Source organism: Fringilla coelebs, assembly GCF_963513975.1.
Source record: "Fringilla coelebs genome assembly, chromosome: 4".
NCBI lineage: Eukaryota > Metazoa > Chordata > Aves > Passeriformes > Fringillidae > Fringilla > Fringilla coelebs.
Genome location: NC_140032.1, coordinates 53,533,609 through 53,549,927, shown reverse-complemented (window position 1 = coordinate 53,549,927; position 16,319 = coordinate 53,533,609). Strand labels below are relative to the sequence as shown.

The 16,319-nt window shown below is 41.8% G+C and overlaps 1 protein-coding gene across 2 annotated transcripts in view; it reads right to left on the bottom strand.

Annotated features, from left to right (window-relative positions):
• SNCA (synuclein alpha) overlaps positions 1–9,212 on the bottom strand; it is a 63,104-nt gene extending 53,892 nt beyond the window's left edge. The window contains exons 1-3 of one of the 2 annotated variants that reach the window (XM_084204724.1): positions 9,153–9,212; positions 7,564–7,709; positions 2,142–2,183 (exon numbers count right to left, since the gene is read on the bottom strand). In XM_084204724.1, the coding sequence (XP_084060850.1) occupies positions 2,142–2,183; positions 7,564–7,684 (163 nt within the window). In that variant the 5' untranslated portion in view covers positions 7,685–7,709; positions 9,153–9,212. Of the gene's footprint in view, positions 1–2,141; positions 2,184–7,563; positions 7,710–8,935; positions 9,060–9,152 lie in introns of those variants that run through there. The other variant, XM_084204723.1, reaches the window with a different exon arrangement.
• Between the last annotated feature and the right edge of the window lie 7,107 nt (positions 9,213–16,319).

Genomic DNA, 16,319 nt, shown 5'->3' with positions numbered 1-16,319 from the left:
AAGAATGCAGTTAGGTTTTTTAGCTCTTCAAGGTGTGTCATTTCACCAGCATAGGGGCCTAAATCACAATTTATTCAAAGACAGCAAAGCTGTCAAGATTTTGGAACTCAGGCACTAAGAAAAGCCTGACTGCAAAACTGTGAAGACTCATTTTGATCTGTGATTCTAGTTTGTATCTGACTGTCTCCAATCTCTCAAGCCATTTTTATTTACATAACAAAGTGTTTATTTCACCACAGGTTTCACTTGATGCACTAGGGAGCTAATATCATAAGACCAGCGCAGCTTGTGAACTCCAAGTCATATGAAAAGAGACAAGGAGGTCTTTACAAGCAACTTAAAAGGCATTTTTGTCACATCAACTTTAACAGCATTGATTTAAATGGATTTGATTTCTACATCAACTTCACTAGCATCTCTGCCTTAATGTTACACCTCACAGAATCACTACAGTGAACCCAAGTCTGTTTTTATCTACCTTCTCTTCTTGCCAGAAGAACTATTTATAGGCTTGCTATTATTTTTTTATTTTTAAAATGTGCCCAAGCACTTGCTCTGTTCTTACACTGGCAAATCCATGCTGTTTCATTTTGGAAGCTTACAGATTTTGCCTGAAATCTTCTCTTCTCACTGCCACAGCTCAGCCTGTTCACTCCCTGTTCATTTTCCATTTTCATGCAACAGCCAAACATCTCAAACAGCTTGAAAGGACAGAAGGTGGCAAACTGCAGCACAGAACCCATTATTCCCAAGTTTTGGGTGTTTCACTTTGTGTCACCTGTTTCCTAAAGTGTGTGAGGAGCAGCTACTGTTTTTCCTAAAATCAACAGTAACTTTTCCAAATTTTCCATTCACAGGCACAGCCCATAACAGGTGTCTCCCCCTTATGTCTGGTTTTACAGTCTGTTTTGTACCTTCCAGAAGAAAATTTAAGGTATTTTAAAACCTATTAAAAATTCTATTCACCCCCTGAAAATTTCCTGCCTAATTAAATATATTGCCATCACATAAAGAGAGGCCCAGCACTTGAGATCAGTAATTTCTTTCAGGATGAGGAAGAGAAGTCCCCCACTGAGGTAGCCAGCTAGAATCCCAGTGCTTCAGCATGTTTCATCCATGTGTAAATGCCCTTGACTTAGATTCCACCACATCCCAGCTTGGTGAACATCACCTCTATTAACTTGCTTACTAGTGCTGTCAGCTGCTGCTCCCACATCTGGGATGATATTGGATATAGGTGTCCCAAATCTCATTCTACTGGTCATAGCAATGATCCCTCTGAATATTTTTCTTAATTGAGGTCTAATGAGCTGAGATTTCAACTCTCATAACAACAGCCCACATTCTCAGCCTGAGCTCTGAAGGACTATCCTCAATATTCTGTTCTGTTACTGGAAATACTCTTGACTGACTTTTCAACCATTTATGTGGGTTGTGTATCAAGTACTGACATTTGTTTACTTACCACTGTTTATCCTTTGCCTTGTGAGCACAATGATACACTGACACGTGAGCTGAATGAGAGACTGGCTGTACACTGAGAAAAAGAAATGCTTTTCTACCATCTTATTTGTTTCTGAATTCGTTAGGGGAAAAATAAATTTACTGACCATGCATTCTCTTCACATCTTCAGAACTCCCACAGTCTACAGCAGAAAATTATACATTTTATTCAATGCCCTATGGTCAACTAAGGCTTTTCTGCACTCTGTAGATATCAAAGACATTCCATTTATTTTGCCCCTTAAAACAAATTACTGGTTACTGGTTTCAGTTCATACCTAAAATGATCCCTGCAAATCAATTTAAAATGCAAATTTACTCTTTCTTGGTGTAGAAATGCCATTGTGAAGATACATGCCTGGCATTAAATTCCAAGTTTGAAAGTGCTCTTGCTACTGAGAGATTAGTCAGTTTAAAAAAAAAAATTCAAAACACTCATAACTGTGACAAATTCAAATCAAAACTCTGAAATTTGTTTCTTTCCTGTAAGCCATTTCCATTCAGTCTTTCCACCCAAGCAGATATCTCAATTTTCCTATGTTTTTCCATCTTTCATAAATTATAGTGCTCTCAAAAAACTCAATTTTTAACTTTGCTCATGAAGCAAAGAAGCTGAAATCAAGAGGAAATTACCTTACCTGTTGTAACACCATGAACAACTCCTTCCTTGGTCCTGGAACCTAAACAAAGAAAAATATTAGGTTGAAAATGTATATTCTTAAGTACTGGTAAAGACTAGACAGGTGATAAAGAGGGGTTACATGTAGACTGCATACTGTTGCACACAATATTTTCCAATGTTCTTAAGAAATTCAGTCTAAGGGAAGAGGCAAAATCATCAGTAAAGAACAACTGTTCTTTAAACTAATTAGCACATACTGCTGTTTAAAACAGAAGTGGATGTCTTCTTCCCTACCAGCCCTCTACTTGCCCTTGTCAGGTTCCATAATTTGGCTACATTTCAGGGATTAGTATCCATCTGTGGACTCTGATGCTTAACAATGTGCAATTAACAGAGTTTATGGCTCCTAGTTAATCATTTCACCTAGTCTGCCAGAGATAGGATGACATTTTATTTTTCTTACCAACACAGAAGTGACCTTATTTGTAATGCAATTTTTTTGCTGTCATTCAGTATTTGAGACATTATAATTTATACTTCTGACTTTACACTTCCAACAGAAGAAAATGCATGAACAGAAAAATATTAGGAAAAAAGCAACTTTTTCTCCAAAATTCTTTGCAATAATACAATTAAACACAGAAACACAATATAAGCTCATTCATCAATATGTCCCACTTGTTACTAGTGCAAATTTATGGAACTTTAGCCATGTAGTTTTGGCACTATTCGATTGATTACAAGATGGAAAAGGCTCTCTTACCCATGGGCAAGAGTAGAATAATAATCCGTGACAAAGACAAGGGGAAAAAAATACTGCATCAAGTAAAATGAAATGTTCCTTTAGCTAATGATGAGGTTAAACAGCTGAGAGGACTTTTCCCCTCTTTATTCCAAATTTATAATTTTAAAAAGTTTGTTTTCTCTTCCTGAAAAATATTTACCATTGAACAAGACTTCAAGAGTTTCATTGTACACAGTTCATGCCTAAGGACCTGTTTTAGGAATTTGGTGCTCAATTTTGTACCACCACGAGACCTGAAGGAGCAAAGCACATCCTGGAATTCAAGCAGACGATGGTTCTACTGACTTCTAGCAACTGAACACCACTGCAGGCTTACAGTGTGTCCATTGGAATACTTAATATTAAGCACATGCTTTTAAAGGCATTGTTAGACCTGGCCAGTATCTCGTTCGTGCTGCTGAACAGACTGCTTGCAAGCCAAGCCATTAAAGGCATGGCAACCTGTGAAGTAGCAAGTAGCCAGTTCCCTAAGGCCAGAAAGGGATGGAGGGTATGACAGAATTCCCTGAGGACCTGTGCAATGCACACATCTCCAGAGGGACTTATTCCAAGCAGATTCTTCTTACTTGCCCAGACAACACTGCTATAACCACAGCTCGCACAGAATTGCTGGTCTCTTTAGAGGAAGACAGACTTTTCTTTAAAAAAAGCTCAGCTCACAGCCCCATATGGAACAGGGGTATGTATAGCCAGATCCATTAATTGGCAAACAACCAGCTGGTTGGTGCTCCAGAGCCAACAGCATATGTTGGAGCACAAGAGTACTTGCCCCACTGCTGCACACTTGCATGCAAGTAGCTGCTCCTGCCATGGCAGCTACAAGAGCATCCAGAAGCACCCTAGGAACTGCCAGAACAGGCCTATAAATAACAACAGCTGAATTCAGTGGGATGACTTCTGGCTAGCCATGAAGGAAAGCTGGTTGTCCACACTGGTTGCAGGATAAACTAGCTGTCTTTCATCCTGGCATTCCCGAAATACCAACAGTCTTGCTCACTGTACCCTGCATAACAAGGGGAGCAGAGTAATCAGAGCAGAGATCATATAAAGACCAAGGAACAGGACTCTAACCTAAACCAAGAAGCAATAGTAGTATGTGGTAATGCTACTTTTCCTAGCTGTAGTAGACATCTGTGTGAGAACACTAAACAGCATTTTTGGGCTTTTTCCATTATATAAAATACCATAGGGTCTCTTCATGATTTATTATCGTGGCTGTCACTGTGCCAGAATGAAGGAATTTATCAGCAGTTTGCAAATACACTCATTTCTGGACTATTTGAGAGATCAACAGACTACTGACATTGCTTAGTCAGAGCTGGTTACTGACTGGGAGACAAACCCAAAATAGAGGAAGGGGCAATCTACATTTAAGGAAAACACGTGCTTCCAAGTCCTGAAGCCATTATTCCACCAGACCAACACTGAGTTCCTCAACTACTCTGTTGGCTTTTCTACCACCAAATAAGAAGCATTATGAAAAGGGAGTGGAGGAATTTGGATGGCTTTGCCAAATAGGTCATGACTGCTCTGCTCTACTCTAAGGCCACATGCCAGCACAGGGAGTAGTAAACAACTGTCAGCCACGCTGCTGCTAATAAACTAATTCTTTGTTCTGAGAGCTTATGACAAACCAAAAACAACCAATCCATTCCTGAGCACCAAACATGCACCCAAGAGTCAATTGAGCAACAACTCCAGCTCCCTGGAAGCACACAGAAGCTCAGCAGACATCATGAACACTGCATTGCCAAGAGTGTGTGAGCACATCCTTCTTACTCAGTTCCTGGTTTCAAAGCAAGTGGGGATTAAGTACTGCCACTCACTTCCTCTCTGCTTCACAGCAAAAGGTCTTGAAGGCTACAGAAAGATGCAGTTTTATATTTACAGCACACACAGGATTGCTGAGCCTCAGTCCTTCTTTCTAAACAATGACCAGGCCATTTTTTGACACCAACAAAAGTCCTGATGCTGTGCTTGAAAGAGTTAAGAGAGAACCACCAATTTGAATCAGCCAGTGCTGAAGCCCATTGGGAGAATTTAAGGGGAAAAAAAAGCCCTCTACTTGAAAGCATAAAAAAACATTGTAGACTGTATTGAAGGGATCTTGGTACTTGAAAGGAAACCAGACAGTGGACTGAGGGAAGGAAGTGGAGACTTCAGCATTGACAGGGGAAAAAAACCAAGTAACCTCAATTAATCCTCCAATACACTTCTCTCCTACATAGCTCTAAGTTTCTCCCTTTGCCAAGAGAAATTTTCCTTGTGCCAGAAAAATGCTAAAACCAAAACAAGAGTAACAGAATTACAATGACCACATTTCATCCCAAACAGCAGCTGTTGTTAATAGAACTCTTACCAAGTAGAATTAGGTTATAGTCTTCACCTAACAGTTAAGAGCAGCTTGGACAGAAAGGTCCAGATGCCTTCCACATTTACTTAAATTGCACTGATTTCAGTGGGAAGCCACATCACCTAGAGGATCTGGACCAAAGACTCTGCATATTCTTAATTCTCCACCAGCAATTGGAGGCTGAATGTTATGAAACTGAAAATGATTAACAGGTCCCACTCAGCCCAGTGTTGTTAGGTTCTTTTTTGCAAGATGTCAAGCAGCTTTCACAGTATAATCTGGCTGTGAATCTCAAATCTGAAAAAACTATAGGAAAAGGGAGTGAGAAGTCTCCACGAGCTCTAATGACTTGTGCTGCTCCTCTCCTCTGCTCATAAAGGGGCTTCACCACCTTCTACACTGCAGTCATTATCAGCCTGCAGAACAAAAGATTATCACACTGGCCTCTGCTAATGCTGCACAGGGGAAGAGACACCTCTGCTGTGTGCTTGGGAAGCAGATAGAGAAACACCCAGCTCCTCCTTTCCCTATTTCAACTTGTTGAGACATCCTGCCTGTATGGGCAAGCACACAGCTGGACACAAGCTGCCAGAGCTTCTGGAGACAGCTTCCAACCAAAGGCTCTTCTGCCTACACAACAAACTGTGCACACAGCCCTTGCCTCCTGAAAAGGAGGCACCTGGTGGGAGAGGGATCCTCCACCATTACTACAGTCACATGCACAGGTCCCTACCACGGCTCAGGGCTCCACAGTCCCCAGTAATTTCTTAAAATTCTTGCACAAAATAGCAAGCCTACCCTCCAAAGTTCAAATGGGAAATTTGTTGCCTTTGGGAACACAACTAGGTTCAAATGTTATTATGGTCTGGAGAGCAGGTCAGAAACAAATATTAATTTAGCACACAAGGCAGGTTTCTAATACAAAGAAATCAATGACCCCAGAAGCATGGGCAGGACTACAAGAAAACAGAATAAAAGAAAGTCCTACCTCTTGGTAGGAAAATAATTCCAACATCAAACACAATATACAGTGGAAGAACATCTATTTTGCTGTCTTGAAAATGAGCAGATGCTAATTTTAAAATAGATTCATCCTACAATTAGTGTTCAAAATGACTGCCATCCCTGTTGGCAAGAACACTGAGCTTTGCTATGGCTTAAAAGGGAGGGAAGTATATTCCAAATGAGTAGTCCACACTATCTGGAGCAGAAATAATTTCTTACAGACTGGCACTAGGCTGCAAGAGGGAATCCAAAAAAGGCACTGGAATACCAGAGACCTCAGTATTCCCATTGAAAAGAAATGCCTCTGGTTTTCAGCTCTGTTTAACTTCTCTCTGTTATGTGAGTACATCTCCCTCAGCACACACAGTGCCCATCACAGAACTGACCCGCTACAAAATCAACAGAACAGAAAGGACCTACAGAAAAGGGTATCTTTTCCCACTCCATTCTTTCATAGACTAGCTTTATTTGATGAATAAGAGAAACAGAGCCATAATCATTTTTTTATAAATAACCACTTACTCATAGTCTTGGCAGATTGTTTTTCTGTGAATTTTTCATGACAGCATTTGCACGACACTCTTCTACAGTGCAATACTTGCTAAATGAAGATGACTATCCTGCATAAAAGTACCACCCAGGGATTTGAAAATAATTTTATCCCAGGCTCTATGCAAAACTTGTTTGGCCTAGAAAAAGACACTAAAAACTGCTTTGCTACCTTGGGGTCTATCTGCCCTACCTCATTAACTGTAGAGGCTCTTCCTTGAGAAGTCATGGAAAATACTTGCCATGAATTTGCAATAGTAATTACAGAACGTGAAATTAATTTCAGCAGATGACACTTTGCCATATAAAATGTTACCATCAACGTACCCAAGCAGTCGGCATGTCTACTACTCAACTCCTGAGCTAACCTCTCAAGTGTCTTCTCCTGAAATCCTGTTCAAGCCCCACATGCTCTGTAGAATGTTGTGAAGCTACCTTCACCTCCAGCTTTTACATTTTTTCACATTTATTTTTTAGTGTACCAACCACCCCTTTGGCCTTGATCTGGCAAACTTCTTGCATGGAGTGCCACCCAATGACCTGTGCTGTAAGGCACTTGGCTTCAAAGAACCAGAGCTCAGGAAGGCACAAATTTCCTCTTGTTTCTTTTGCAATGGTCTCCTATGAACATTACATATTTTTTTGCAGAAGAATGGGTCTGATGAGGATCCAGCTGTGAATGTTGGGGTGCACCAACCAGCAGAGTGCTCTCTGCTGCCCACCTACCCACATAGAGGACTCCCTCTTTCGTCTTTCCTGCTGCCTCTGCCACACCCTGCTTGGTTTTTTCTGCTGCTGCTACGACTCCCTCCTTTGCCTTGGAAAGCCCTTTCATGAACACATCCATGGCTGAAGACTTTCTTCACACAGCTCTAGAGGAAAAAAGAAAACAAACAGTGCACACTTTCAGTAAGGTTTTTTCAGCTTTTTATCCCAGAAAGGGGAAAAAATTCTAACTGAATGGGATCACAATTACTTTATATTGTTTATACTCCCAAATTGTATGGCTATATGAAACAGATATCCTATTTCCACAGAATCCTATGGAGAGGTTGCCAATAATGCAGGTCTGATTGAAAGATGGTTCCATTGATACAACTACCTTCCTTGCCTATCAGGGCATCATTTCTGCCAAAGGACAGCTCTGTTCATGTGCTGAATGCAAGATTTAGTCCTGTGATTTGATGATACTCCACCTCTCATCCAGAGAAAAAAGCAGCTTAAATAAACATCAGCGACAAAAAAACCCAAACAAACAGACCAAACTGAAAACCAAAACCTCCCATAAATGACAAATGTTCACTTGTAAGTAAATACCATTACAACTCAGGACTGGAGGAAATAAAAACTGCTGCATTTCCATTAGTCCAGCATTTTACACACAGTCCACATCATTCTTTTGGAAACTGAGTTTTCCTGAATGAGTTCCTTGCATGCATCACAACTAAGAAAATATTTTACTAAAAAGCAAAAGCAAGAACACAGGATTTAAAAAGCACTGCACTAAAGCTACCAAGAAGTCCTCTGGCAGCAATACAACCCAGGGCTACACTGAAACCACTGAAACAGTAATTAAAACCCAGACTCAGCGTCCCTTCAACAAATCCATTATCAGTATTCCTTTCTCTTCCTCCACCCACACAGACAGAAGTGCTGCCTGTTATCTTCTCTCCTCTGCCAGAGGCTGAGTAGGAGGAATGGATGTCTAGGAAGGCATCTGGGCTGTCGCAGCTTTCCACTAACTCGTGACGAGCGTGCGAAGGAAGGCAGCGTTTGTGCTCCAGCCAACCTGCCCACGGTACCTGCCGCCCCGGGGATGGCGGAGGGGCTGCGAGCCGCACACGCAGCGCCGGGGGAGGCAGCGCCGGCCCGCGGGACCCTCGGGCTCCTCCACCGGCAGGGTCCCACGGCCCGTCCCCGGGGCAGCGCCGCGACCAGGTGCGGGGGCACCGGGGACCGCGGGTGCGGATCGAATAACACACGGGCACCTGCAGACAGAGGAGGGAGGGAGCAGGGCGTCGCGCCCATGTATATGCAGGCGCATATGTAGCTATACATACACAAACACACAAATACGTGCACACGGCGAGGCACCTACCGAGGAAAGCAGAGCGGCGCGACCATATGGGCACCCCGGGCTCCCGCGGACACGCCGTCGGCACACGGCGGACACGGCGCCCGCCTTCTCCTCCCTCCCCCGTGCCCGCACGGGAACGTTCAACAGGATACCTCTATCTCTCTCAGACACACACCGATAATTCTATGCAGACACACACACAGCCCGCCCCGAGCGGCCCCGCCCTGCCCGCACTCACCGCCGGCTCCTCCGCCACCGGCGAGCGACCCGTTCCGAGCGGGCGGGGCGGGCGGGCTGCGGGCGGGCGGGCTGGCGGCGGCCGAGGCGCGGAGCGGCCCGAGGGAGCGGCCCCTGCTCAGCACATCCCGAGGCGCGGAGCCGGCCGGCTCTGCTGGCAGCACCCCGGCGGCAGCCCCGCAGGCGGCGAGAGGAGAGGGCGGGGGGCGGGAGGATGCGCCGCGGGAGGGAGGAGCGGAGGCTCCTGCTCCCGGTTGAGTGTGCGCCCCCCGCCCGGCCCCTTGCTGTGCCCACCCTATCACGTCCTCCGTGGCGGTGAGGTGGGAGGCGTGATAAACTGGGAGCACCTGTTTGCTGGGCGCAGACCAAGGGATAAGCAAGGGTAGAAGGCGTGCCAGGCGACTTGGTCCCGCTGGGACTCAGCGCAGTCACCATTCCCTCCAAAGGCTGAAGCGCCTCATCATAGAAGTGTTAGGAAGCTGTTGATGCGGCACAGCCCTGAGTCACTTCACCAAAGCCTTAGAAAATCTCCCCCAGCCTCTAATTCTTTTTCATCTACTTCCCAATCTTCAGCCCTGAATGACTGCAGTTCAATGTCACTGTTCTCACAAGATTCATGATCCCAGCTCATTTTAAGCACGGGAGGTGGTGCTCTTGCGGGTGTAATTCGAGTCTTAACTCTATTGCGCAAACACACACAAGAATTTTCATCCCAAAAGAAGAGCAGTAGGGCCAGACTTGCCCAACCCTTACACGGCTGCTGGCATCCTCCACCACACAATCCATTGCAACTGTCACCCAAATCCTAAGCTTAGGCAGAGAAGTCACTTTCTCCCCAGAATTGGTCACAGAATTGAAGCATGAAAAGCCAAGACCAGTAGGAGACAAGGCACTAGAACAGATGGACCTTCAGCTTCAGTACATCAATTCAAATCCTGCAAGACTTGCAGAAACAGCTTGGGTTTTATTGCACTCCAAAAGGAGAAACAGAACATGGCATAGATGAGATACAAGGTTGTGAGCTGCGAGGAGCATCTTGCATCCCTCATCCCTGGCAGACAGCTGATGCATCCCTGGTTTTGTTTTCATGCTGAACATGTAGTGCAGGGTCTTATTCTTGTCAGGTTTCTTTGTAAGTAATATTTCTGTCTTGTTTGGTAAACTTTCTTTTGTTTCATTCTACTAGTATTTTTAATCAACCAAACGTTAGGCAACAGATTTTACTTCTTTGTGTAAGAATGTTCAGACTAGTAATACAAATAATTTTCTCATAATTCTGCCCTCAAGAAAACTTTTTTAAAAAGCCCAGAAATTAAATTACATAAGGTATCTTCCTCCTGTGCAGCACATTTGAAATTAGTAGTGCAACAGCTAGAAGTGGGATTTCTATTTTCATCCTATTTTGGGAAGAGAACAATAGGTACAGTTCCAGACAGTAAATAAAATGGTATTCTTTGCACATGTTAACTGGCCCAATTTATGTATCCTAGTATGTAAATTGGCTCATTAAAAACCTTCATCAGTCATTCTCTACTACCCTGAGCAGTAAACTTAGACCCCAAATTAGAATTAAAGTGAATCTCGCACTCCTTATGTAAGTATTATCTTCCAGATTTAAAGAAAGCTTTTGTTTTTCCAGCATGCAAGTGACTATGAGTATGAAATGTTGCTTTTTATTATGCTGATATATATCTAGATATACTTATTGTATTTAATTATGTTAGGAGAAACAGATAATCCAGTATGATAAACAACCTTGTACATTTATGGCTCTGTTTCTGAAAACTTTACGAAGAAGAGCTCAGATATTTGCAACTCCTAGGTTTTGCAAGCATTCTTTTTTTGCCTTCTGTTTATCAAAGGCAGGCATTATGTTCTGCTGTTAAACAAAGTAACAGCTTGTCCTTTAGCAAAATCGTGCAGCTAGAAATAGAGAAGTAAAGGCAAGAGGGATCAGTTGCCACAGCAGAAGTAAAGCTTAAAATTTCAGCTGTAGTATTCAAACCAGGCAGCTGTTAAATTCTAAATCATTGGGTAAGAGGCACAGTAAGAAAAAAACAGAGTACAAATGTTGACACAAGAAATTCTTCTTTCTGAAAATGAATGGGACTTAGGTGGAAACCAGAATTAAAAATGGTAGAGAATGGGCATTGTATCTCTAAGGCAATTGCTATTTAAACCACATCGTCTACAACAGCTGGCTGGGGCTTTTTTTAGGTTGTCTCTTCAGTACTATTAGTATCACAGTGAGTTCTCCCCTGAAGCCTTTTCTGTCTGAAGAAAGGATAGTAGCAAACAGATTGCCCACTGATCACATTTAAAACAAATCTTTATTTAATGACACTGTTTACTTCACATGAGCATCTAGAGCAAAAATCAATTAAGTACTACTAAAATCTTCTTTACTTTATCTTGCCTTGCAGGCTAACTTATTGGTTTAGTTGCTAGTGATCAAGTATATCTACTTTATCAGTATGAAAAGAACAATTATGGACAATTGAAAAAGGCTGCAGAGTAAAATTGATCTGCATTTACTGGTTTTGGATTACTGACTCACGCAGGCTCCCTGTGTTACCACAGAACTGATAGGGAATGCTCCTCAGAGGAAAGGTTCCTTTGAACACCTGAAAGCTGCAGTATGAAGGGAAGCTGTCTTAGGGCTCTCTGTTCACAGTTAGCATTGATTACTCCAATTCAAGGCCCTTCTACTGATTGCAGCTAATCTGAAAATGGCCTTAATTGAATAAATACATTAACTGTGAGAAACTGTGAACACTTTATGCACATGTAGTCCAGTGTTTGGATTTCTTACAGAACAGTTTACTATGTCAATTGCTTTAGAGGTAACTGTGAGTTCAGATCAGTTTCCTAGACTCTTGCATCACAATGTTTGCATTTCTATTCCCTCTTAGCTCCCGCTGTGGACCATTGCTGTCTTTACTGACCATACTGTAACTACCTGTATGCACAGCCCCTTTCTGACAACTCAAAAATACTCAATTAAAAAAAAAAAAGGTGAAGAAGACCTTTGCTTATAGGTAAGCCTGAGATTTAGCAAACCATTATCTTCTTATTATCATGCTCATAAGTGTTGTAATTTAACACTCCAGAGCATGCATGGTGTTCCCATGATGTTTACCCAAGTGAAAGTTAAGCACATGTATTAAAGCCTTCATACAATCAAGATGCAACTCATATCAGAGTTAATTTCCCAGTGGAAGAATTTGGTTTATTAATTTAAAATTAATATTTGTTATTATGCAGCAGTCCCATTGCAAAGATTTCTGTTTGTGGACTGTTTTGATAGATATAGTTCTAGGTGCTTATTATGGGCTGGGCTATTGGATGTCTACTGCCATACAGCCATTGCAAGACACTCACATAGAACAGATCAAAAAATTTTTAACTGATATAGACATATATGATATCTATATATTGTATTGGAGTACTTGGAGGTATGTACACACACACACAGATTTATATTGTATTTGCGGGGTTCCCAGATGAAGGAAGGAATGATGCATCTGACTCCATGTTCTTAGAATGCTAATTTATTGTTTTATGATACTATATTATATTAAAGAATATTATGCTAAAGTATATTAAAGAATAGAGAAAGGATACTTACAGAAGGCTAAAAAAATAACATTGAAAACTCATGACTCTTTCCAGAGCCCCGACACAGCTTGGCCCCGACTGGCCAATAAGTCAAAACAATTCACATGAAACCAACGAAACAATCACCAGTTGGATAAACAATCTCCAAACACATTCCACATGAGCAAAACAGAAGAGAAGCACTGAGATAATATTGTTTTCCTTTTTCTTTGAGACTTTCCAGCTTCCCAGGAGAAGAATCCTGGGCAAAGGGATTTTTCCAGAAAATATGACTGCGACAGATGTACACGTATATATATATGTATGTCAGGAAGATTGATGCATGTCTCTCATCTGGTGGATTTCAGCCCAACTATACTAATCTTGACACCAGACAGAAGGGTCTCAGAGCTTTATACCACCTCTGTTACAGGCAAAACCTGCCAGACCTTTACCTCTTCCTCACTTGCAGTCGATGGTGAAGTTACAGAGTGATCACAGCTTTCATAAACAATATTAACAATATTCTCTGGGCTAGAAATTCAGTCCTAAAGGGCACAGAACTCTGTCTGTTGCACCTGGGACCTTTAGCAAAGCTTTACTCTGAAAAGCAGTATATTGAGTGCCAAGGAAGCCATCTGGCAGCATGTTTCTACTCAGAGACAACCAGGAGGACGGATGAGGCTGACCTAAGGGTGCCTAGCAAAATCAGTGTTGATTATTCTTTAAGATGTTTCCCACAGAATTACAGAACATGCAGAGTTGGAAGGGACCTTATTGAGTCCTTCTCTTAGCCCTTCACAGGAACATCCCCAAGAGTCACAGAATATGCCTGAGAACATTGTCTAAAGGCTTCTTGAACTCCATCAAACTTGGTGCTGTGACCACTTCCCTGGGGAGCCTGTTCCAGTGCCAAACCCCTCTCTGGGTGATGACCCTTTTTTCTAGTATCCAGCCTAAATCTTCCTCATACAGCTTCAGGCCATTCCCTCAGTCCTCTCACAGGTGACCACAGAGAAGAGATCAGTGTTTTGCCCCTGCTCTTCCTATCACAACAAAGTTGTAGACTGTGATGAGGTTCCCCTCAGTCTCCTCTTCTCCAGACTGAGCAGGCCAAGCTGCATAGCACCAATAAATTAATTTTACCTGAAAGAAGCAATCACTTTCCTCACATGTAATGCAATGTGTTATCAGCACCTCATGTAAATGAAAATGCTAATGCTAAAAAAGTGGAAATCACCAAGCCAGAGTCAGGTCTGATGCCTGTCCTGTCCCAAGTTCTGTTTGATTGAGACGCCAGCACCAGAACTCTGTAAGGTCATGTTCTAAGGCAGCATGTTCCAAAGTGGCCTGCTACAAATATAGGCATCTGAGCCAGTGCAGGCACAGCACATTAATTACCTGGATGGCAGCATTTCTCAAGGGGTGCACCAGGAAGGCAGCAGCTTTAATTAGATACTACAGTAAGTTACCAGAAAACTGTTTGAACCGGTGGAAAACCCAAACAGAAGCATACTTCAATCTATCACACTGTCTTATTTCTGTTATTTCTAAAGGAAAGTTGACATCACATAAAGGAAAAGTGTTTTTCATTCACGTATTGACCCACAGGGAAAACCTAAAGTCTTATCTGGCAACACATGATTCTCTGCTCATTTCTCTGATTCCTATGTTCTGGCTTCCCAGCCAGGTTGTCCCTTGAATATTTTTGCTGGTGCCACTTCGATCACCATAAAATCATAACACTGTTATCAGCTGCTAGCACTTTTTTTGTTACACCAGCCACTGGTCCAATTCAATTCCCATTCATGCTGACATTAAACCAGAGATTGACTCAGGGGAACCAAAAATAGCAAAGGAAATATCACTATAAGCACAGTATTATCTGTTCTGGTTTCTTTGGCTCCTTTATTTGCTATATGGAATCACTTATTAGAATCCTATTCTAGTGCAATCTCCAACCCACAGGCAACCTTTTTGTTGATGTTTGTATTACCACAAAACATAGAGGAACTTGTCTTGATCTAAAATTTTTAATTTTTGGCAACAGTCTGGGCTATTAACATTTATCTATATGGAACACTAAGCAGAACATGGAATAACTGTGGGGAGCCATTTCAGATTTCTTCACAAGGGGATATATACTCAGGCTTGGGCAATGTAGACAATAGGAAAAAAAATTACTTTTTCTCGTAATCACGCACAAAATAAATGTACTTGCAAATTTAATTTAAATTACCATTTCAGTTACAGCCTCAAGCTCAGATCTTGGGAAAAAAACCCTACCCTAGAAACATTTAATTTCTGTTATGCTCTCCAATTTGTTTCAATTCACAGGCAGTTTGAAGCATTCACATTTGCAGTGATGCCCAAGAGGCAGGAGAAAAAGACTCAAAACATCACTTCAGTAAAGGACAAGGCAGTTAGGTAAGGGACAAAGGGAAGACTAAGAAGCAAACAGGGTGACAGTGGTCAAAATTAAAGGCCACAGTCAAACCCAAGTCAAATTTGTGTACGTATCTCAATGCGGGGTTTGTCCAGAAAGAAATTTCAGGTTGTCAGTGAGCTAAGTAGAGATTTCTGGAGAATGACTTTTCATCTGTGAAGATGTCCTTTTGTGTTTTGAAATACAGATGTAGAATTTGTGCAGAATTAGTGTCTCAGAAATTTACCTTCTTTTCATGGTACCAATCTACATGAAATATTCAAAATATTTAAGAAGTTAAATTCTTTTCCCCTATCGATGTATTTTGGCATTCACTTCACTCATACCTGCTGATGAATGCCCCACTGGGCTTGATCTTTTATAGCCATGATCAGACAATTTTCTTGCCTCAAAGGGGCTTATTATCTGGGTTTCACGACAAAACACCAACAGGGGAATAAAGCACAGATGAAGAATTCCAGAAGTAGTGAGAATGAAACACATGAACCATTCACAGCAACCCATAATCACAGATCACTGCCTTTCTAGGTACTAACTGCCCTGTGAAATGAGAATTTGACATTCCTGTAGCAGTAAATTCTTTGTACCAGTGGTACACACTCATCAATAATATCTTCTGCTGGCATCCTCATAACCATGTTACGAGGTGCTTATGAAGTTTCCTCCAAAAATTAAACTCTTTCAGAACTACTTGAAATGGGCATAAATCAGAATTTCCTCTTGCTATCCATTACTCAAATGCAAATTTCATTATTCTATGACTAATCAGAATGCTCTGGTGAAGAAAAGCATTGCCAATCATCAGCAAAGTTGAGTTTCAACTTGAAATATGTCTCATTACATGCATTTGAACTGAACATTCTATTTCCTAAATGAACTTGAATGTTCTTCATTTAAAATCATTGTGCTGAACACCTTAAAGAAATGTTGTGTATTATATATTCATTTAGTGATTTTAAAAGATTGTGTTTCAGTTACTGCTACTTCTGTCTGTTGTGAGTAATATAGCATTTACTCTGCAGGGGTCATCTGTGCTGCAAAGTACTAGCAGCATGAATGAGAAAATGAGACCTTGACACTTCATTAAGCCATCTCAGTCTGAGAACAGCCTTTTCAGTCTCTAAC